General features: G+C 39.2%; 1 protein-coding gene across 4 annotated transcripts in view; it reads left to right on the top strand.

Annotated features, from left to right (window-relative positions):
* The window catches only part of chd3 (chromodomain helicase DNA binding protein 3), a 73989-nt gene that overhangs the window by 31740 nt on the left and 17586 nt on the right, over positions 1-24663 (top strand). For all 4 annotated transcript variants that reach the window (XM_056242848.1, XM_056242847.1, XM_056242846.1 and 1 more), the window contains exons 27-36: positions 1452-1537; positions 1939-2072; positions 3278-3422; positions 8162-8327; positions 8417-8571; positions 12595-12829; positions 12925-13059; positions 14822-14950; positions 20471-20579; positions 21897-22029. In XM_056242848.1, the coding sequence (XP_056098823.1) occupies positions 1452-1537; positions 1939-2072; positions 3278-3422; positions 8162-8327; positions 8417-8571; positions 12595-12829; positions 12925-13059; positions 14822-14950; positions 20471-20579; positions 21897-22029 (1427 nt within the window). The remainder of the gene's footprint in view (positions 1-1451; positions 1538-1938; positions 2073-3277; positions 3423-8161; positions 8328-8416; positions 8572-12594; positions 12830-12924; positions 13060-14821; positions 14951-20470; positions 20580-21896; positions 22030-24663) is intronic.

Here is a 24663-nt window from a genome sequence, read left to right as displayed (position 1 = left end):
TCACAATGACAACCCTACTTAAGTAAAAAGTACCTGATTTTAAATGTACTTTAAGTATTAAAAGTAAAAGTACTTGCATAACAATTTATTCTCTTAATGTCTATATTCTAATGAATAATAAAACAGTTAATCCTAACTCATTCAACCTAATACTGCTATTATGATGTTCAATAATGATGGAAAAGCCGTTATTTTTTAAGTTTCTGTCACCATTTCTGAACAAGCTTGCAATTAGGCAATATACATCACATCAAGCTTAATGTGACCTGGTTTGGCTGTAAACGCGATTCATTTATGGCGTAATTCTGAACCTCTTGGCTTGCCATACTAATCCTAACCAAACGTAGAATACACACGCAGCCCACACCACTATTAAACCTACCCTAACCTACCCATGCGTATCCTATGCACATAAAAACACATTTCCGCGTATAAATTGCACTATAAACACACTGCGTGCTATAGAGACGCATTTAGTGTGACCGGGTTGATATGGCAACCAAACTTCACTGGTGAGACAAACGTGCGACGAACGGACGGTCAGGATGACGTTTTGGCAGGGGGAAACTGATCAGAAAATGTAACGAAAATGTAACAGAACGTTGTAGAAATGTAGTGGAGTAGAAAGTATAATAATTGCTGCAAAATGTAACGAAGTAAAAGTAATAAGTATGCACTATTGATTCTACTTAAGTAAAGTAAAGATACCTGAAAAATGTACTTAAGTAAAGTAACAAAGTATTTGTACTTCGTTACATTCCACCACTGTTCAGCGGCGGCACTGAACGCGGATCCACAACAGAACCGGAAGACAATACAATGCTGAATAAAGTCGTAGTTTTTGTTATTTTTGGACCAAAATGTATTTTCGATGCTTCAAAACATTCGAACTAACCCACTGATGTCACATGGACTACTTTGATGATGTCTTTATTTCCTTTCTGGACAAGGACAGTATACCGTACATACATTTTCAATGGAGGGACAGAAAGCTCTCGGACTAAATCTAAAATATCTTAAACTGTGTTCCGAAGATGAACGGAGGTCTTACGGGCTTGGGACGACATGAGGGCGAGTCATTAATGACATCATTTTCATTTTTGGGTGAACTAACCCTTTAATGGCAGTGAGTTTGCACATACAAGCTCCACTCACTAATGTACAAATCTAGTTATAACGACTACACCCCACCCCTACACATATTTTGGCACCTTTTAGACTTTAATTACATTTTTCTTTGTCCATTTGTGTCCCTTTTGGTACTGTAATGGGACGTCTTGTGGTTTTGACAGATTTTGCTATTCTTCTGGAGGCATATTCACAGTTTATGTATTGCAGCTGTTCAGGATAATGTATCCTTCCTGTGCTGTAACCCTGTTTCCTGATGCTGGCTCAGTGAGATGGACATGTTGAACTGATATCTTGGCTGACTCTCCTCTCCCCCCGTCCAGGTCGCAGACAGTCACGCAGGCAGCTCAGAAACGAAAAGGATAAACCACTTCCACCCCTGTTGGCCAGAGTGGGTGGCAACATTGAGGTATCGCTTATTTGTTTTTGTCTAGTTTTTCTTTATTTGTTCGTTTGTTTTGGCCCAACTATTGCAAACTGCCATATAAAGACATCCTTGAGCTTAGTGTAAAATCAACATAAGCCCATTGGTCACAGTTTAATGTGGATAATAGTGTATTTTCCCAGTGTTTGCTTATCTATCTGGCCAGTATATACAGCGTCTCTGGATGCGTGCCAGTCATAATTAAATTGACTGACACACAGCTGGAGATACATTTTTTCCAGTTTTGAGAATTTCCCAGTAACGTTTCATGATGGCAATAAATTCGTGTCTGTTTTTCATATAAGGTCTGATTAGATTAAAGCAATTTACCTAAATGTTGAATCTGCTGTCTTCTGCTTAATCGTGTGTCTGTGTGTGTTGGTCAGGTATTGGGCTTTAACACGCGCCAGAGAAAAGCCTTCCTGAATGCCGTCATGCGATGGGGGATGCCCGCTCAGGACGCCTTCACCTGCCAATGGCTCGTGCGAGACCTCCGTGGCAAGAGCGAGAAAGAGTTCAAGTAGGACTTTCTTTACCAGTAGATGTGTTTGGATTATGTAATTATCACGTGCAGTGTCAGTTCTGCCAGGTCACGTTAGTCAAGCTCGCATTCAGTGACTCTCAGCTGATCCACGTCTACCTATAGGAATGTGACGCCTATCACTGTATTCATTTGTAAGCTCCTTCAGTATTATCAGCAGCTATTGTGTTTCTCAGGAGCTTATTACCCTCCTCCCTCCCCAGCTCCTCCTCTCGCCAGGCAGGATTTGGCATTCGGATTCCCCATTAATCATCAGACTAAAATTCTCTAATTACGTTGTACATTAAGTAAGGGTTAATGCCCGACGAGGTGGCCATTGTCAGGTATTAATGGACGACGGTTGCCTCCGCCGAAGTCCATTAATACCTAGACAATGGACACCTCGAAGGGTATTAACCCGCTTATACCATGGTCACTTGCTAAATAACACATTTTTAAAACATTAGTTTATATTTTAATTAGTTTTTACAATCGAAATCTAAAGTTTTTACAAACAATAACTTGGTTTCCCTGGTTACGCCTGACGGTTTATTTAGCAACCAGAGATATTCAGCTCGGAGAACCCTTCAGTTTAGCTAACTTACGAGCCAGAAAGTTAACGTTTTTTTTCTTCATGCAAGTTAGGCTTGTCTAGCCATGGGCGTTACACTTTCATTTTTTTTTACCTATAATTAAAACACACGGGTAGGCATAGTATAACGGCTAACTAGATGTTTGTTTTGATACAATAAATTGTAAACGGATACTTTGACTGCCTGTTGCTATGGTTACTCACAGCTGATGTAGCCAGCGCATTTATTTATTAATTTCGAACGGTAAACAGTCAGTTTCACCAGAACTCCTTTACTAGGTGTCCTCTATCACTTTTTAATGGACACCCTGCAGCCAATCAGAATCGAGTATTCACCCAGATCATGGTATAAAATGAATTAATGATATCTGCAATACATTCTTGTTGGTTCTGTTCTGTTTACCCTAATTGGGTTATTGCTGCTCTTCCTGCTCTTATCCATGCTAGGCTGCATGGATGCGCCCAGAACAGAACCACACCGCCAATCCTAACTGTATGCTAATGGTCAATCGTATTTGACGATAGTGGTCCTGACAGAATGAACTTCAGTGTGAACTTCAGACTTGGGTTCTGCTAAGGAAACGGCATTTTTTTTCCTTTGTTTCTCTGGCAGGGCGTACGTATCTCTCTTCATGAGGCACCTCTGTGAGCCGGTGGCTGACGGTTCGGAGACGTTCGCTGACGGTGTCCCGCGTGAGGGGCTCTGCAGGCAGCCGGTTCTCACGCGTATAGGGGTCATGTCTCTGGTTAAGAAAAAGGTCAGTGTGGGTCTGCTGCATTTCAGTGCTAATGAGCTGTGGATGGATCGTGATGATTAAAATATATGATATAATTATGTGCTAGTGTTGGGCGATACTCCTCATGGTTCGAGATCGCCGATACGCGATATTATCGTGGGGCTTTTTTACTTTGGCATATTCGCTCATTTATTTGATCATTAATTTGTTTGTTTATTTAAATGTGAATTGTTGTCCATAATTTTGAGAGCAAATATGAGTTGGTGATAAAGAAACATCGCAATATTGGAAATATTTCAGTTTTGAACTAGGGGTATAAATCGGACAGTTCATCACGATACAATATCGATTCTCTCAGCCAGCGATACGATATTTACCGATACCTCAATACCATTCCTTGCCATTGTTGCCTTTTTCCACCTTTGTTGCCATTGGCTTAGTTGGGGACATTAAATTTAACATTTAATTTAATATTCAACAATAATATTGATCTGCCTGCATTGACACTATTATACAAGAACTGAACTAAGCTGGACGATGACATCAGGGTTTCTCCCTATATATAAATTAACTAAATTAATAACTTTTTTAAAAACAAAGCTGAAACATCACTGAACTTACTTAAGCTGGACTGTGACGCTATTTTCTTCTGGAAACAAACTTTTTTGCATTATTTTCCTGTTATCTCTGTAAAGCTGCTTTGAAACACTCTGTATTATATAAATAAATGTGACTTGACTCAAAAAATTCTGCGATTACGATTCGATTCAGGGCTATATCGAACGATTAATCTATATTTAGATATTATGTGCCAAGTTTACACAACCAGTTACGTTTTTATTAACTCACAAATGCAACCAAAATATATAACATGAATGTTTAATTACACTCTTTGAAAATTGCACACCCTCTCCCAATTGGGACATTTACAACAGAAGAGTTCATTTGCAAAAACAGATAACTATGTTCTTGTTCATTTTCATAAGTCATGTTTTTTATTTTTTTATTGTTCATTCCAAGTAATATCAATCAAACTGCAGCTGGGTTGTTTTGATTAAGTAATAATAACTCAATAAATACAGGTAACTTACAAAATTAAAGTTAATTGAGAGAGTATGTTTTTTACTCTGTATCTCTATAGCTCTGCAACAAAGGATGCCTGTCGGTTTCTGCTGTAAAACATGAACTCGCAATGCCGTGACAGTTCACAATACCGGCTTTTGTGACAAAACGTGTTTAGGGTTCAGTCAATCATGTCAGGCGTCTATTTCAGATGAGGAGATTAACGTTATAAAGACACACCGGCAGACAGACTGCTATGGTGAGTAAACGAAAATGCTCGCTTTGGTGGAAATGCGTTAACGAACGTTACGTGAGGATGTGAAAATTGTCAATATAAAGGTAGCCTAACGTTACCTCATATCGATATTTTACATGAGGAATCGATGCATCGTATCGTTACATTAGACGTTAGATCGATGCCTCGGACCATTTCAATGTATTGTTACGCCCCTATTTTGAACCATGAGGGAAAAGTAAAAACTGACTGAGCTTTCGGCATCTGACGCTGCATTAACGGTGCATATTCGCTCAGAGACGACAAAAGATGAATCTATTTCAACATATGTGACCCTTTTTTATATACCGTACATTTCTCAATTTCTCCATTAAAAAACCTTCACAACGATGTATGATTTGTTCAGGGGCGTCAGTTTGTGTTGAAAAGTGGTGGGGACAAAAGATCAGATGAAAAAAACATTACAGCAGGACGGGAAAAATATTGAATAATGGCGCATCAAAAATGGGCATTGCATAAGCCAGTCAACAACACGAAAATACTCTGCATAAAACCCTCAACAATGTCGACTGCACATGTAACAGTCCCTGCAACACCAGCTCAAGCGAAGCACCATACTGTACAGGGCTCGACATTAAAGGGTTAGTTCGCCCATTTAAGACATGAAGTTGTATGCAATCCTTACCAGCACTATAGTGCATACACACTGACCCACTCTGTTGTCACCTCCCTAATCAGAGTTCTGGCCGCTGGAAGTTTTTCAATAAAGTACTCCCGGTTATTTTCCGGGGCCACAAAACTGTGCGTTTTTACGTGAAAAAATGATTTGCGTTTCAAAGCTTGATTAATTTACCACACAAAAAACACGCCGGTCAAAATTCATACCTCAGTTTTAATCGGCACTATTTTCTATCCATTTCTTTCAATCCGCGCTGCTGTCAACGTCAACAGTGCGCACGTTCCGATCAGCTGTTGATAGCGCGACTCGCTGACAACATGTCTGACTGCGAAACTTCTGATGATGAAACCAACATGCATGCATGTTTTTGGGTAATTTTAGAATCAGTAATAGTTTATTTTTTTGGACAATGTGCATTGTTTCTTTCTGTATTTAAACTGCATTGCATGTTTTATTTTGTGCAAATAAACCTTTAAAGGGGTGGTATAATGCCCTTTTCATAATGATTAAAATAAGTCTCCGATGTCCCCAGAGTGTGTATGTGAAGTTTTAGCTCAAAATACGCCACAGATATTTTTATATAGCATTTTAAAATTGTCACTTTTTGAGGGTGAGCAAAAACGCTCCGTTTTTGTGTCTGTCCCTTTAAATGCAAATGAGCTGCTGCTCCCGGCACAGGGGGCGGAGCTTCAACAGCTTGTGTCCTTTTACCTCACAGACATGCACTGAAAATATCAATGTTTATGTTCAAACCGGAGTCAGACAATAATGGAGAGACTCAAGAAGAAGTGACAACATGTAGAAGCAACAGGACATTTCTGAATGTTTAGTTGATGAGTTTATGTAGCTGATGTGTAGTTATCTTCTAGTCATTGATTAGCATATTCTGTCTTGATAATCTATAAATCGTGTTCCGGGGGCGGGGTTTATGTAAATCTTAGGGTGTGTGTGATGTCACTAACCCGGGAGGAAGCTCGTGTAGTTCTACCAGCCGTTTGTTGTAGTCCTTAAAAAGCGATTTCTGTAAAAGCAAATATCTCCCTTTGCTTTGAACTTTGAGCGTTGTAACTTTGCAGATGTTGTTTATGCTCAAACAGCAACATTACACACTAACTAAAGTTAGAAAAGTGAAATCATAATCAACCACCCCTTTAACATTTCTTGGTTCGCTTGATTTTTCAGAACATTTTAATCAAATGCTTTCAAAAAGTGGTGGGGACAAAATCAGCCATTTCAAAAAGTGGTGGGGACATGTCCCCAGCGTCCCCAGTGTAAATGACACCTATGGATTTGTTGGAATCTGACAAAAAATGATTGAGCTACACCTGTCTTAAGCACCAGTCGTCATTAAAAGCGAGCAGAAACCCCCCCACAGCAATTTTTCATGGATTTTAAAACAAAGGAAATATGTAGAAACTAAGGTAAACCTCTCCGAAAATGAAGTTTAATTGCTATTTTGAGCATTGGGATTGCTAGATGAGGGCTTAATAAACTCATTTTTGTGAAAAACTCAAATTTCACTTGTTTTGCCTGTAGCTCGAAATTAGCCGTTGCGGATCCCGACTCATTTTGCCAGCACGGGTCTCATATGCTGATAACAATATAACTGTCTTAATTTATCTTCTTAATATTTCTCTTGTGACCCATACATAGTGAAAAAATGAGAAGAGAAGTATTTCGTGTTAAACCATGTTGTTTTTGAAGGTTGGTGTTTGAAATAAAGCTACTCTTAATTTTCATTGATGACAGATTATTGCAGTGTTCGGACCTATTAAAGATTGTTATTATATAAGTCATAATAGACCTAAATAATTTTTTTAAGTTCTTTAAGTTTTTTTAACGAGTAAGCTAATCTATCTAATCATATTATCCTTGCATTGCATGTTTTTATTCAGCAAAAGTGCATTAAGTTGATCAAAACAAGTGACAGTAAAGAGTTTTACATTGTTACAAAAAATAAATGCAAAAATAAACATATACAAATAAAAGCTACATTTTGAAACTTTTTATTTAAAAAATGATCAAGGTTTCCACAAAAATATTAAGCAGCACATCTGTTTTCATCATTGATAGACTGCACTAATGGCTGCTGAAAATACAGCTTTTCCATTACAGGAATAGATTACATTTTAAAATATATTCGTAAGATTGTAATAATATTTCATAGTATTACTGTTCTGACTGTATTTTGATTAGATAAAAGCAGCCTTGGTGAGCATAAGAGACTTATGTCAAAAACATAAAAATATCTTAACGACCCCAAACTTTTGACCGGTAATATATTGTCTTGATACTGATATTTTAATGGTGCTTGATAAAACCCTCTTGGATGAGCTTGAATCCTCGCTGCTACAGCCGTTCACTTTCAGACAGACATCACTGATCATGTCTCACTGCGTCATGTCTCGTGCTGTTTTTTAAGTGCTTCCCTAAAATCATACGTTTTCATATTTTCTTATGTTTTTGGAAGCAAAACTGTCTTATTTAAACGGTCCATATGAAATGTATAGCTAAGCCAGCCTAATTAAATGTACAGGTCTTCTAGTTGAGACTAATTAGTCTACTAGTTGTAGTTTTGCACATTCCTAGAATTAGCTTTTAATAACCTTTTCTAACTCACAACAATGAATTAAAAGCATCAAATAAAAATGTAAGCTTTAGTTCCTATTTCCTAGATAGATAGACACACAGACAGACTGAATGAATGATTGATTGATGCATGCTCTTGAGTTTTTGCTCTTGGTGAACTGAGGTAAAAGGGCAGGTTTCTATTTTTGTGTGTAGGTGCAAGAGTTTGAGCACATCAACGGTAAATGGAGCATGCCTGAACTAAAGCCAGAGATTACTGTGGACTCCAAGAAATCTTCAAGAGCCTCTTCTCCTGCCATTAAGACAGACACTCCCACACCTGAGCTGAGCTGTAATAACACACCGTGCACCTCCAAACCAGGTACAAACCCACCTGAAACCCTCACACGCAGCCCAAAGAGAGAATCTCACACACACAGAGACTTTACCTGCCGTGACCTGTTCCCACAGCCACTCCCTCTCCACTCGACAAGACAGAAAAGAGCGCGAAAGAGGTGGAGAAAGATGAGTGCGAGTCCCAGACAGAACCAGAGAGAGAGAGAGAGAAGGAAAAAGTAAAAGAAGGAAAGGAGGGGGAGAGTGTGGAAGGCACAGAACATGGAGAGGTAAGTGTGTGTGTGTGTGTGTGTGTGTGTGTGTGCGTGTGTGTGTGTGTGTGTGTGTGTGTGTGTGTGTGTGTGTGTGTGTGTGTGTGTGTGTGTGTGTGTGTGTGTGTGTGTGTGTGTGTGTGTGTGTGTGTGTGTGTGTGTGTGTGTGTGTGTGTGTGTGTGTGTGTGTGTGTGTGTGTGTGTGTGTGTGGTTCAAGAAAACCCTACATTATGCAATAATAACCCTACAAAGATGGCAATATCTGAAATCCTTGTCCTTGTGGGGACCTTTTTTGGTCTACATTACAAAAAAAACAGCTTTTAAATCATACTAAGTGATTTTTTTGGAAAATGTAAAAATGCAGAAAGTTTTCTGTGATGGGTAGGTTTAGGGGTTGAATATACAGTTTGTACAGTATAAAAATCATTATGTCTGTGGAAGTCCCCATAAAACATGGTAACCCATCTTTTGTGTGTGTGTGTGTGCGTGTGCGCGTTTCTGTTTATGTGTGTGCGTGTGTGTGGGCTACATTTTGAGGAGTAAATGCAAAACCTGAAATCACCTACATTGTGGAGACCATACTAATGTAAGGCAGTCTAATTTGATCCAATGGTGGCATTCAAATTAGCGGTGAAGGTCTCACGCGTGTTCCGTCTCTTCCCATGGCAAAGGGATTTTCAATTAAATGCAATACATTTTATCTTATGTATTAACTCGTTTCATCTGACTCCATAAAATGAAAAAGTTTTTCAATGATATCTGTGCATCATTAAATATACGTTAATGTTTGACTATTCCTTTTAACTCCAATGGAAATGAAGTCAAAGTCTGTTAGAATAATCAAATATAACAATTTATTATGTCAGGTAAAAGTATTATGCCAATTTCATAATCAGTTCAAAGATTATCAATACAGAACATCAAATGCTTTAGGATAAGAGAAATAGATGCAAACCCAACATTTAAGAACTACATGAGCTAACCTCACGGGCTGATCTGAGATACAGAAAGAGCCCCGATTCCTTGCTGCATTCCATTAAATAGCCAGAACTTCTTTACAATGGTAATTTGCATTCAGGTTACACCTTATTTTGGGGGTAGGGAGAAAGGCCATTTGCCTAGAGTCCACCTTCCTTTGTGTGTCATCTCTAAACTTCTAAAAAACCTTATTAGCTTTTGTTTTACCAATTTGGAAATGAGACATCTGTACCAGCCACCCTGAGACCTTTAAAATGATACTAAACACAATCCTTAACGATAATCATTCACATTAAAACCATATATAATCTTGTGTGAGTTTTAAGTGTTACTGAGAGAGAGAGAGAGAGAGAGAGAGAGATAGAGAGAGAGAGAGAAAATGTAGATGAGGGGGCTCAAAGGAAGAGGGGGAGGGAGTCAAATGTTAATTTCCAACAAGATCCTTTTGTTTCATCAACCACTGGTCAGATATTTTCTCTTCAACAAGTTTTTTCAGCCTTACACTAAATAATGACTTACTGAAAATGCATAAATGTTTGTTTGATGGTTAGGTTTACGTTTGGGGGTTATTAAATGTCAGAATAAAAACAATAGAAGAATATAAAATCTCCAGCATGATAAACAAACGTGTGTGTCGGGGTGTGGCAGGGATTATTTTATTGCACAAAACCTGTCGGTATAAATCTAGTGTTTCAGAAAGTGTGTGAGAGAGCATGCGTGCATGTTTGCTTTGGTTTTTCAGACAAGCTGCTTTTAGTGGTGGCTTTAATGATCTGTTAAGAATTATATAATGTAATAATGTTTTTTAATTTTAAAGTTACCATAACGTGAAACCTATGATTTAGAGCGTGGCATACACTACTGTTCAAAAGTTTGGGGTCGTTAAGATCATTTTATGTGTTTGAAAGAAGTCTCATGTTCACCAGAGCTGAATTTGTCACATGATCCTTCAGAAATCATTCTTATATGCTGATTTGCTGCTCAAGAAATATGTACTATTATTAATTTTGAAAACAGCTGTGCTGCCTAATATTTTTTTAATACAGTTTTCATTTGGTAACATTGTAAAGGTTTTCTTTTCTCAATCTTTTGATCAGCTTAATGCATCCTTGCTGAATAAAAATAATTATTTAATTCAAACAAAATCTTACCGTCTCCATAGTTTTTAATGGTAGTTTATTCAAGTAAAAAATTAACAAGGCATAGTTCACCCAAATATGATTTTGCCTTCTGTCTTCATTTACTCACTCTCATGTGGAACATACACTCACCGGCCACTTTATTAGGTACACCTGTCCAACTGCTCGTTAACACTTAATTTCTAAGCAGCCAATCACATGGCGGCAACTCAGTGCATTTAGGCATGTAGACATGGTCAAGACAATCTCCTGCAGTTCAAACCGAGCATCAGTATGGGGAAGAAAGTTGATTTGAGTGACTTTGAACGTGGCATGATTGTTGGTGCCAGAAGGGCTGGTCTGAGTATTTCAGAAACTGCTAATCTACTGGGATTTTCACGCACAACCATCTCTAGGGTTTACAGAGAATGGTCCGAAAAAGAAAAAACATCCAGTGAGCGGCAGTTCTGTGGGCGGAAATGCCTTGTTGATGCCAGAGGTCAGAGGAGAATGGCCAGACTGGTTCGAGCTGATATAAGGGCAACAGTGACTGAAATAACCACTCGTTACAACCGAGGTATGCAGCAAAGCATTTGTGAAGCCACAACACGCACAACCTTGAGGCGGATGGGCTACAACAGCAGAAGACTCCACCGGGTACCACTCATCTCCACTACAAATAGGAAAAAGAGGCTACAATTTGCAAGAGCTCACCAAAATTGAACAGTTGAAGACTGGAAAAATGTTGCCTGGTCTGATGAGTCTCGATTTCTGTTGAGACATTCAGATGTTAGAGTCAGAATTTGGCGTAAACAGAATGAGAACATGGAACCATCATGCCTTGTTACCACTGTGCAGGCTGGTGGTGGTGGTGTAATGGTGTGGGGGATGTTTTCCTGGCACACTTTAGGCCCCTTAGTGCCAATTGGGCATCGTTTAAATGCCACGGCCTACCTGAGCATTGTTTCTGACCATGTCCATCCCTTTATGGCCACCATGTACCCATCCTCTGATGGCTACTTCCACCATGTCACAAAGCTCTAATCATTTCAAATTGGTTTCTTGAACATGACAATGAGTTCACTGTACTAAAATGGCCTCCACAGTCACCAGATCTCAACCCAATAGAGCATCTTTGGGATGTGGTGGAACGGGAGATTCGCATCATGGATGTGCAGCCGACAAATCTGCGGCAACTGTGTGATGCCATCATGTCAATATGGACCAAACTCCCTGAGGAATGCTTCCAGCACTTTGTTGAATCTATGCCACGAAGAATTGAGGCAGTTCTGAAGGCAAAAGGGGGTCCAACCCGTTACTAGCATGGGGTACCTAATAAAGTGGCCGGTGAGTGTAGAAGATGTTTTGAGAAATGTGTCATTGTTTTTTTTTTTTGTCAGTGGGCACCAAAATTGTTTGGCTACCAACATTCTTCAAAATATCTTCTTTTATGTTCTGCAGAAGAAAAAGTCATACAGATTTGGAACAACATAAGGGCGAATAAATGATGACAGATCCACAGATCCCAGATCTCTAACAATCTTTTGCAAAGGGGATGTTTTAACCACACGCAAAGCACTTTTGGTTATTTTCAGCTCAATTTAAACAAATCTAATGTAAAACAGCTCTGTTCCAGGATGGATCACTGAAGAAGCAGGAAGCAAACAGTCCCAAATCCTGCATTAGTGACTGTCCTTACCCGAACATCTGCTATAATGTAATGAAATAAACATCTGTTTTAATATAATGAAATATTTATGATTTATTTGTTGCTTGGTGCAAAATGATTTTGTCAGGATGCAGCTTTTGAATGTCTGCAAATGGCTTTTCCGGGGTGCCTTAAGAAGCTGGAAGTACCGCTGCGAGTGTTTGTTTGTAGACTGTAACTTCATGTAAAGACATGCGAAAGTCAAATTAAGAGAGTGTTTCTTTCTCTTCTTCCAGACTTCCGCCACTGTGGAAGAGAGTGAGAAAGATCCAGCAACCAGTGAAAAAGCTCAGACATCTGAAAGTCCAACCAGAGCCTCCGATGACTCAAAAACGAAAGAAAATCCTGATATTTCTCAGTCTTCTCCGAATGAAAAGAGTGAGAGAGAAAAACAAGACGAGGAGAGCACTGAAAAAGACGCCTCCCCAGAGAAAACGTCTGATTCCCCGTCCGTTAAAGATGAGAGCAGAGGTACCTGTGGCAGAAACTGGTGAAATCGGATTGGCTGTAACGCCAGCCGGTCAGTTTATTGTGAGTTGAGGGCTGATTGTTGTCTGTCATTACAGAGGCTCTGAAAGGGGACAAGGGAGAGAAAAGAGAGAAGACTGGAGAAGAGAAAGAGAAGAGTGAAGTGACGACTCCTCCTACAGAAACAACAGAAAAGAAAGAGAAGTTGGATCAATCTTCTGATGTCAAAAAAGGTGAATGTTACAATGCTACTCTTTCTTTCTTAGCATTTTGTATGTCCAGAATGCCCAGAGCCGTTGATTGGGTGCTACAAATGTCTATCAAATGCGCCTGTACGTAGCTCATAGCCAATCGTTTCAATTATACCAGATGACGTATGTAGAGCGAAAGAAATTAGACGAGGAAGAAGAGATTTATTTGCGTTCTAAACTACTTAGAACAATATCTAAGGCTGCATCGAAAGGTAACTTCGCGTCTGCTGCCATGTTTGATCACTAGGTATAAACAAACTGCTTCGGTGTGTCGCATAGACGTCGTCATTATCTTGCTGCCCCCTCCCCGTTCTGTGATTGGTCCCCTCACTGAGGCGAAAATTTGGTCCATGGTATCCAGTCTACCTAGTAAGGGTGGAACGGTACATGTATTCGTATTGAACCGAAACGGTACGGGCGTCACGGTTCGGTGCACGAATTTACACGGAGAATACACGGTATAAAAAATAAATAAAACTCGCGTGCAAATTAATTAATGTAATGCGGAACTACTGTTAGATACGCGGGTTCTTTAGGGACACATAATCTGTACCATCGGCTTAGCTCTGAACTATTCGCTTTGGACTAGCGTCGAACTAGACGCGAATTTGACACTCTATTCGCGTTTGGTGTGACCGCATAATGAACAGGCTGCAATGTCAAGATTGCAATGCTGGAGTGTGTGTGTGTGTGTGCGCAGAGGCGCGGCCGCGATCGAACTGTGTGTGTGTGTGTGTGTGTGTGTGTGTGTGTGAGAGAGAGAGAGAGGCGCGGGCGCGATCGAACAGTGGAAACATAAAAAACATACTCCGTCATTTTGTTCATACAGATCATTAAACATGCAAAGTGTTTTCTTATATTTGTGTACACTCGCAATAAAAACACAACATTGTGCTTTTGTCACACTATAAACTCTTGTCAAACTGTAACCTACAACTGTCACCCAACCAAAACACACACACACACACACACTGTTTTAAAAGCAAAACATATTTATCCAACTACATTTCAAAACAGTCGGGTCCCATCATCTTTTGGACATTCATCATATTGCATTGGTTTTCATTTCTTGTCCTCGAAGCACTAATCTTACACACTCTACATTGATTAAAAAAGAAAATCAAATGTGTTTTTAATGGTAGTATTATTTTATACAGAAATCAATTCTTTATAATTCAGATGAGAATAATGTTACATTGTTAATTAATAATGTTAATTAAAATTAAGGAAAACAAATATATTGATCTGAAATATAGCAAAATAATTTTAAATTAATTCAGGTGCAATTACCAAACATATCGCAAGGTCTTTTTGTATTTTTATTAATTTAATTAATAAACTAATTGTATAAAACTATTGTCAGTGCACTACAAATAAACTGGTTCTATGCCTTTATTAATAAAACTTATTTAAAAAATACAATGCCTTCTGCATTTTTGTTTTGCTTTTCCCTCCATTGTACCGAAATCGTACCGAACCGTGATGTCTGAACCGAGGTATGAACCGAACCGTGACTTCTGTGTACCGTTCCACCCCTACTACCTAGCATCGTGAATAAAATCGCGCTGCGCAAAGGCAGTATGGGGAAACCCAGGCTAATGTTTCATAGTGGCATAGAGAAGAATAAAAACTACCGGATCAAAGGCGTTTGTACAGTCTGTCACAAAAACTGAGGAAGTTCATCCAATTACTGAATTAAACATGATGTAAACCTGTTTTTTCCTTTTTTTCCATCGGGACACAGAGGAGGTGAAGGGTGAAAGGGATGCTGGGAAGGAGGGCAGAGGTCAGAGGGAGGAAGTGCCCAAAGGTAACGGCAAACCCACAGAGCGCCCACGGTTTATGTTCAACATCGCAGATGGAGGATTCACAGGTAAACTCAACCATTGGCTTGTTTAAAGCGGCTGTGTGGCATTTCGTCTGTGTTGAAATACTTTTTATCTGCCATCTCAATGTGTACTTAATGTTTTTAAACTTTAGTGTCAATTACCTGAGCTATTAAATAATGTGAGTAAATAATCATGTTAAGACAATGCTGATACGACAAGTACTTGCACAGCCACGCCATTCAGGAACAAAAATATATATATATATATATATAAATGTATGTAGATTATGGGCCCTATCTTGCACTCGGCGCAAATGACTTTGTACGCTGACGCATGTATCATTCCTATTTTGCACCCGCGCAAAGCGGGTTTTTCCCTCCACAGACGCACGTCGGTTAACTAAGAAATACACTTGCGCTCCCCGGGGCGGTTCAGCGCAAAGAGGAGGCGTGTTCCGGCGCAAACTTTCCCTCATGCTATTTTGCTGTTCTATAAAACAATTGCGCCACTGACCAGAAAAAAACTAGTCTAAAGTCAGTGGCGCGTTGCGCGTTGTTCATTATGCTATTTTAAGGGTGCATGCTTGACCATAATCAATGTAGCGTGTGCACAACGCGCATACACGTTGATTCTCTCATCTAAGCAGCAGTTTTCATTTTTGCAAATCATACATTATTACGATAGATAGATAGATAGATAGATAGATAGATAGATAGATAGATAGATAGATAGATAGATAGATAGATAGATAGATAGATAGATAGATAGATAGATAGATAGATAGATAGATAGATAGATAGATAGATAGATAGATAGATAGACAATTTATTATAAAAGCATGTAGCTTACACATTTACCCAAATTATCATACGCCTGTTTAACAGAAGTTAATTTGGGTGGGTTTCTCCATCCCCAATGTCACTTCTCTGTGTTTTACGGCCCTGACGAGAACGTTGCTCTCCTCGGCTGTGAACCGCTCCTGGCGCGCGCCTGGCAAATCCGCCGTTATAATAGGAATCCGCTTTAGAACAAGCGCGCCTGCTCTTAAAGGGAATGTGAGAGGACGCTCTGATTGGTTTATTTCACGTTACGCCCAAACCACACCTATGAATAATGAAGCTACTTCAGACCAACCCCTTTTAGATTTGCGCCAGGCGCAAGAGGCATTTATCCCGCCGGGAAAATAGCAACAGCGCCGGGATCCGCCCACAAAGTTACTTGCGCTTTACGCTTTGACACTTGCATTTCAGATCGTTAAAATAGGGCCCTATATGTTAAAGGTACATTAAGTAACTTTTGGCCCTCTAGCAGGACCAAAAAAAAAAAAAAAAACTGCATGCATTTTGCAGATGAACATTGTTTTGGTTTTGCTTTGGCTCTGTGTGACTGTGTGGATGAATATGGTTCTTTAACTCAATAACTAAAAAAAGAGAGAGAGATATTATCCTGCTGTGCATAAAGCATTAAGTGCTAGGCTTATTAAGATATATACAGTAACCAGTTTAGATGGATAGGATCTCAAGCTGACTATCTGAAGACGTTACAGGAGGTTTACCTATTAATAGACACCGCCTTGAAAATAAATTCCAGCACAGCGCTACAACATCCATAATGAAACGACCCTTTTCAACATTTCAAATCCTTCAGTTCTTTCCATCTCCGAAAAACCAAGTCATTGTTGATTCTTGTTTTATTACGAGCTCTGTCTTGTTCTCTTTTTGCCAGCAGACTCTCCTCTGTTCGGCGTTTGCTTTAAACTGGTGATTCCCGGAGGTTTGAGATTTAACTGCTCAAGGTCAACCTTTCTCACTCGTTGTGCAACTAACCTCTGCCACTCCCACACCAGACACACGTCAAAGTAGCCAGAGCAAGTTTTCTCTATTTACGGATATGCCGAGACTCGCACGGGCGAGTGACGCATGTACACAATTCCCCCTGAAAACCATCCTGACAGGTCTAAAATATAAACACTTATCATAGGCTTACCATAGTGAATCAGGGTAAGACATAAACACGTTTCGAACAAGGAGTGATGATGTATTGGCTCATTATTTTGTTCATTTTGAACAAAAAAATTACATAGTATACCTTTCACTTTAATATGTTGTAAACAGAAAGCATATTTTTTTTAAATTTCAAATAAATTTCCTTTAAATATTCAAATGCCAAAATATATTATAAAATGTACTTGAAGTGGCAAGACGATATTTACGATTTCCAATTTTTTGGGACAATATAAATATATACATTGAAAATATATTTGCTAATGTATTTTTTGGATGTTGTTTATATAAGTAAGCTTAGCAAAATACATTAATATAATATCAATATAATTTATCATCTATGTTAGCTATATATATATACAGGTCCTTCTCAAAAAATTAGCATATTGTGATAAAGTTAATTATTTTCCATAATGTAATGATAAAAATTAAACTTTCATATATTTTAGATTCATTGCACACCAACTGAAATATTTCAGGTCTTTTATTGTTTTAATACTGATGATTTTGGCATACAGCTCATGAAAACCCAAAATTCCTGTCTCAAAAAATTAGCATATCATGAAAAGGGTCTCTAAACGAGCTATTAACCTAATCATCTGAATCAACTAATTAACTCTAAACACCTGCAAAAGATTCCTGAGGCTTTTAAAAACTCCCAGCCTGCTTCATTACTCAAAACCGCAATCATGGGTAAGACTGCCGACCTGACTGCTGTCCAGAAGGCCATCATTGACACCCTCAAGCAAAAGGGTAAGACAGAAAGAAATTTCTGAACAAATAGGCTGTTCCCAGAGTGCTGTATCAAGGCACCTCAGTGGGAAGTCTGTGGGAAGGAAAAAGTGTGGCAAAAAACGCTGCACAACGAGAAGAGGTGACCGGACCCTGAGGAAGATTGTGGAGAAGGACCGATTCCAGACCTTGGTGGACCTGCGGAAGCAGTGGACTGAGTCTGGAGTAGAAACATCCAGAGCCACCGTGCACAGGCGTGTGCAGGAAATGGGCTACAGCTGCCGCATTCCCCAGGTCAAGCCACTTTTGAACCAGAAACAGCGGCAGAAGCGCCTGACCTGGGCTACAGAGAAGCAGCACTGGACTGTTGCTCAGTTTTGCATGTCATTCGGAAATCAAGGTGCCAGAGTCTGGAGGAAGACTGGGGAGAAGGAAATGCCAAATTGTCCGAAAGTCCAGTGTCAAGTACCCACAGTCAGTGATGGTCTGGGGTGCCATGTCAGCTGTTGGTGTTGGTCCACTGTGTTTTATCAAGGGCAGGGTCAATGCAGCTAGCTATCAGGAGATTTTGGAGCACTTCATGCTTCCATCTGCTGAAAAGCTTTATGGAGATGAAGATTTCATTTTTCAGCACGACCTGGCACCTGCTCACTGTGCCAAAACCACTGGTAAATGGTTTACTGACCATGGTATTACTGTGCTCAATTGGCCTGCCAACTCTCCTGACCTGAACCCCATAGAGAATCTGTGGGATATTGTGAAGAGAAAGTTGAGAGACGCAAGACCCAACACTCTGGATGAGCTTAAGGCCGCTATCGAAGCATCCTGGGCCTCCATAACACCTCAGCAGTGCCACAGGCTGATTGCCTCCATGCCACGCCGCATTGAAGCAGTCATTTCTGCAAAAGGATTCCCGACCAAGTATTGACTATTGAGTGCATAACTGAACATAATTATTTGAAGGTTGACTTTTTTTTGTATTAAAAACACTTCTTTTATTGGTCGGATGAAATATGCTAATTTTTTTAGACAGGAATTTTGGGTTTTCATGAGCTGTATGCCAAAATCATCAGTATTAAAACAATAAAAGACCTGACATATTTCAGTTGGTGTGCAATGAATCTAAAATATATGAAAGTTAAATTTTTATCATTACATTAGGGAAAATAATGAACTTTATCACAATATGCTAATTTTGTGAGAAGGACCTGTATATACTGTTTTTTTTACTGTATAGGCAAGACCACTCTATTATGAGCTGTGATGTCAATGGCAAAATAAACATTTCATGCTTTTAAGAGCCTTCCAACAACATCTATTATATAATAAAGTCAGATTACACAGCTAATTTTGAAAGGCTGTCAATGGAGGAAGATGCTGTTTTCCTTCTGATGGTGTAATTATGGCATCTTCCAGTAGGGGCCAACAGGACCGTGTTTAGGAACAACATTTTTTTTTCATTTTTGTTTGGTGTCGCTAATAGCACAGTAATGACACCCTGCAGCTTACGGATGCATTTTTGATATTCATTTTTATATGATATACATATGGCTGGTTCAATAGCTCTATTCTGACTCCTACATCTTGACCTTTATCCATGTTTATCCTTCGTACATCACGCTAGTTAATTTTTTGCCAAGTGTTGACAAGCACAGTGACATTATGTAAAGCTGCTCACTCATGTAAAGTGAAGCTTGCAGTGTTATGATAAAGCGCAATGGAACGGTGTGTTGTTGAGTAACATGACAGTGTGGTTACATTGTGAAGGAGCAGTTCAGCTCCTCTGAGCTTCCGCTGAGCGGTTTCAGCAGGAACGGCAAGCAGTGATTTCATCTGTCAGTGGTTTACAAAGACTTCCCTTAGATTATTTTCCATCGTTCACCATTGATTATTTCCTAAAATGACTTGTGTTGAAATGCGAAAACCTATGATTTCATGCATTCTGCTTATATTCATGGTCAATCAGTATGTAAATGTACACTCGTGTGTTTATATTTTGTGTGCAGATACTGTATAAGTGCATGCATCAGTATTTCTCTGCGAGACTAATACTATGAATAATTGGTGTGTGTGGTGAGGGTGGATACTATAATAGGACTATTGGGAATATAAAGGGAAAGTTCAGGAGTAGGTGCGCCATTTCCCATTCAAATCTGAGATCTTTTTTTAAAGAGGAGTGTAATGACTAACACACTGAACTGTCTAATGTGATTCATCACCTGACTAAGATCATCAGGGGGAGGGTCACTTGAAAAACTTGAATTTGGGTTTGTTTTTTACCATTTCAAACTCCCAGAGATTCATAAAATGCCATAAAAATCAGCATCAGCCATAAGTTTTTTATGACTTTTTTTTTTTATTCCGCCCTGTTCATGATCAAATACCAGATGGATACTCAAATCCAACACCTGTCATCTCAACAACAACCCTCGGTTAGCAAGCTAAGCTAGTGGTCTTTCTCTGGTCTATTATTATTTCTTTGATTTTTCCCAGCCGCCGTCGCTATAAATAGTTTCAGTTCCCAGAAGCCAATCACTTTGCATAGTTTAATTTACAACTTTAGAAGAGAACAACTAAACATCAAGGGGTTTATACTTACTGTAGCTATAAACATTTCACCAGCATCGATAAAACATTTCAAGCAAACACTAAGCATACAGCCTGCACTCTGGACAAATCATTTCGTTTATAGCTAGATCAACACGACTCATACGCAGCATGCTAGCTATGTTGTTGGAGGATTGTTGCCTTTTGTTTGTTTACTCGTCAGCAGGTATAAATGGATGGTAACTGATCTCTGGCCGTGTTGTGTTTTTCTCTTTTGCACAGAGCTTCACACTCTTTGGCAGAACGAGGAGCGGGCGGCCATTTCATCAGGCAAGATCAATGAGATCTGGCACCGGCGACACGACTTCTGGCTGCTGGCAGGCATCGTGTGGTATCCTTGGAGATAGGCTGCTGTCACCGTAGAAACAATCCAGTTCCTTTAATGTATATTTATACTGCGCTTGCTAAATGAACAGTTTGTTTAGAGCTCAAAGCCAAGAAGAACAAGGCAATAAAATGAGATGGAAGAAATTGAGTTCCTGCAAATACATTTATATTGCTTTAGCGAACACCACAGACAGCTAATTTGTTGTTTTTTTTCATTGAAAATAAAGATCTTTACACTTGAACACCTCATGTTCACAGGGTACCTACGCCGTATGGAATTTGATTTGAGTAATTTCCAGGTTCAGTTTTCTAAAATATAAAATTAAGAATTTCTTAAAAATAAATGTAGCATACAAGCAGTGTTTTCATGACAAAGGTTTAGGGATTGTTTAGTGGTTGTCTGAATGAATTCAAGGCGTACAATTTCATGTTTGTCTTTACTATAAACTTTACTTGTTTGTCTCTTTTAAACGAATGTGGTATTAAGATGAGTTTTGGTCCATCGTATAAAGGGTGGACGACACTAAATACAGGTGTAAACAGGGTCTAAAACATTTTAAGCTTGTCCACTTTCGACCACTTCCAGAGGGAGTCGAAAACGCATTCGACCGGATTGCTTTCGTAGTGTAAACGCTCATGTGATCGAATGCGTTCAAACAGCCACAAAAGACCGTCTTCTCTCCGTCTACTGACCTAATGCGTAAACATTATGGGAAGCGCTGGCCAGACGGGATTTGCACTTTGTCGGCTGGAGACCCAAATTCGTTTTAAAGTACCAAGTATTTGTATATTTATAAATTGCGTGAGCTTATTTTGTCCATTTGATTGAAAGATCTGAAAAAGCCCATACATTTACCCGCCTATAGACCCTCCTCTCGAAGAAATCAGGACAGAAGTGTTTGAAAGTGGACAAAAGAGACGGATTAAAACACCAGGTGTAAACGTGTAAATGGGAATGTGTCTCCCTCGTCCACTTGTGATCCGATCGACCAAAACGCATCTTAACACCAGGAGTAAACAGGGTGTACAGAATCAAAACCGACGTTTTAATATACGCAGGTTTTAAAACATTTAAGGTTTCTTATATCATTTAAGCGCATGTTATTACTTTGAGAAAACCAATGAAAAGAACAGAAAATAAAAATATTTATAGATGACTGTATTATATACCAAATATAATGCAAAAAAAATGCTGTATGAACCATTTATGTTGCATATAGTCTATAGACATCTACAGAGAGCTTGAGTCTGGAAAAATATGGAAAAGGAAAATGTGTAGAAACCCTGAGGTTGTAGTAGTCTGATCCTTGACCCGTTGCAGCCATGGCTACGCCCGGTGGCAGGACATTCAGAACGACCCTCAGTTCGCCATCGTCAACGAACCTTTCAAAACTCAAGCCAACAAGGGAAACTTCTTAGAGATGAAAAACAAGTTCCTGGCCAGACGGTTTAAGGTATGTTGTAAATGAAAAAAAATTGTTTAGTTTCTTTTCTTTTTGTTTGTTGTGATATCCGTGGTGGAGTTTAATTTAGTTTCATTGTGGCACTTGTTTTTTCTTGCGTTGTGGTAGGTCATTGTTTGAAAGCTGCTTCTTTCGTTCTGTCATTTGTATCATAATTATATACTCGTGTGTCTTTCTTTGGCATGCTTCTTCCTCTACCTTTTGTTCTGCTGTTTGTCTGACTCCTGCCTGGGAGATTTTATCTCCATGTCGTCGCAATCGCAAACACAAAACCTGAATATGCTGACACTCGTTCTTGTGAAACAGCCCTGTCTCTCGTTGTTTTTCCTGTTTTTCTTTTCATCACATGTTTCATATCCTTTTCTCTACATCCTCCTTTTTCTTTTCTCAGCCTCTCTTGCTCTTTTTCTCTCGCTCTGTCTTTCTCTTCTTCTCTTACATAATTCGGTATGCGTTGAGCAACCTGAGAGCTGCTGTTATTCCAGTGGAACTTCTTTTAATTGGAAGCTGGTGCTTTCTCATGCTCGTAAATCACTGGAATGGTTTATCGTTCCAGGCGTAATTCTTCTGTCAATTCTGGTCAATTTCTTAAATTCCCTTTTATTTCGTGGCCTACTTTCCTCCGTGTTTCGCTCTCCCTCGATCCAGCTCTGTGTTCTCAATCTTTGTCTTTTTTTAATGTTCCCTTGTGCTCTCTCAGCCGCTTTTCTCTTTCACACGTGATGCTTTTTTCCATTGTCTTTTTTGAGACTATTTTTGTGCTTACCTGATGTAATGAAAAGGAAAAGCTACACCACCATTCAAATGTTTATAGTCAGCAGGGCTTGACGTTAACACCCACCAACCCGCCAAATGCGGGTGTATTTCAGCAGTGCTGTGTAGCGCAGTCACTACTAGACACTTTGGTGGGTTGAATTTTATATATAATATATGCATTTTTAATTGTAGTCTTAAAAAGGCATCTGAAAAAATAAACTAACTGCAATGTAGTGTTGTCAAAAATATCCATATCGATGCTGAAATATCTGAAACTCTTACAATACTCATTTTCCGCAGAATAGATACACGATACCAGCTGCGCTTTCTCTCTCTCATCTCTCCGACAGCGAGTGACACACAAACCCGCCTCTCCTCACTCACTCTTACTCACTGTTACAGGGCTTGAATTTTGAAGAGTGTGCGTATTGTGCATAATTTTACTCATTCCTGCAGATTTTGTGCTCACACCCAAAGTGCAGCACATAAAGCCGCCTCTCAGCACTAAATTAAGTTATTTTTCGCTGCTTATTGCACTTAAACAGTCAAATACACACAAAACAATGTCAAAATGCCGGGCTTGGCGAGTATTCACGTAAACACAGTCAGTTATGTTTTAAGTGAACGTAAGATGTTGAGAAAGAAAACGCATGTGTAACAGTATAATGGATCCGTGCATCAGGTCTTAAAGTGACACCAGCCTAATAAATCTGCTGCCAAATTATGAGATAATGTTAAAAATATCTATATGGCAGTTTTTCCCTATGGTATCAATGTCAAAATTGTGGCTAGTGAAAATGCTGAGTGGCTGGTAACTTTTGAAAACCACTAGCCACAGTGGCTGCTAAGCAAAAAAAAGTTAATGTCAAGCCCTGATAGTCAGTAAGATAGTCTTTTTTCCCTTTTTATTCAGCAAGGGTCCATCAAATTAATCAAAAGCGAAAGTCTATTTAAAATAAATGCTGTTTTTTTTAAACTTTCTATTCTTCAAAAAATCCCAGTTTTCTCATAAATATTAAGCAGAACTATCCTGTTTTTGTCCCTTTCTTTGAAACACTCCGTTTTGATGGGCGTGTTGCATTGAAGACTCTGGAAGTAAACGCCCACTGCTATGATTGGGTAACAGTTTTGCATTTTAAAATAATTTTCACCGTCATTACACGTGTGGAATTGTTTTGAAAACTTCCGAAAATGTGAAAAAAAATTGGTTGAAAAAATGGCAACCAGTGAAATTCAGCCATACATAAAAGTTTAAGTACTTGGGAGTTACCACAGTTATATGGGATAACTTACTGTGTTATGAATGAATGACGGTCGTTTGTCGTTCTTACATTAATCTTTTATTGTTTTCAGGAAAGATTTCAAACGATAGACAAAGCAATAGTGACACATGGTAAAAACACTGTTACTCACACTTGTGTGTTGCGACCATAGACTGTAAAAATATATGGACGTAGTGACTGTAGTGTCCGTGACATCACCCCGTGAAGTTTATGAAGAGCATTTTTGAAGCCCAAAGTGGGCGGAGCCGGCCGTCGCCATCTTGGCAGCGCGTCACTCCCGGATAACCGTAAATGAGCAAAGAGTCGGGATTAGCTGAGGTGACGGGACGGCTAACAGACATCAGACAAATGGCTAGTAGTGAGAGCAAAGTCAATCCACCTGTCACTCAAGTGGCCACGCCCTTAATTATGCAGAACTTTAAGGCTTAATATAATTTATACGGATGAGTTCTAAAAAAATTAATTGTCATGAAGGGTAAAAAACATTGCTATATAGACCAAAACCACTTTTTTGTAACAGCCTGTTAAAAATTTTTTCTGCTGTAAAGTTGGGCATATTAACATGGGGTTCTATGGGATTGACTCT

Source organism: Rhinichthys klamathensis, unplaced genomic scaffold, assembly GCF_029890125.1.
Source record: "Rhinichthys klamathensis goyatoka isolate OS25496 unplaced genomic scaffold, OSU_Roscu_1.1 h1tg000760l_1, whole genome shotgun sequence".
Classification (NCBI taxonomy): Eukaryota; Metazoa; Chordata; class Actinopteri; order Cypriniformes; family Leuciscidae; genus Rhinichthys; species Rhinichthys klamathensis.
Note: the sequence above shows the minus strand (reverse complement) of the source record. Positions and strands in the feature narration are given on the sequence as shown.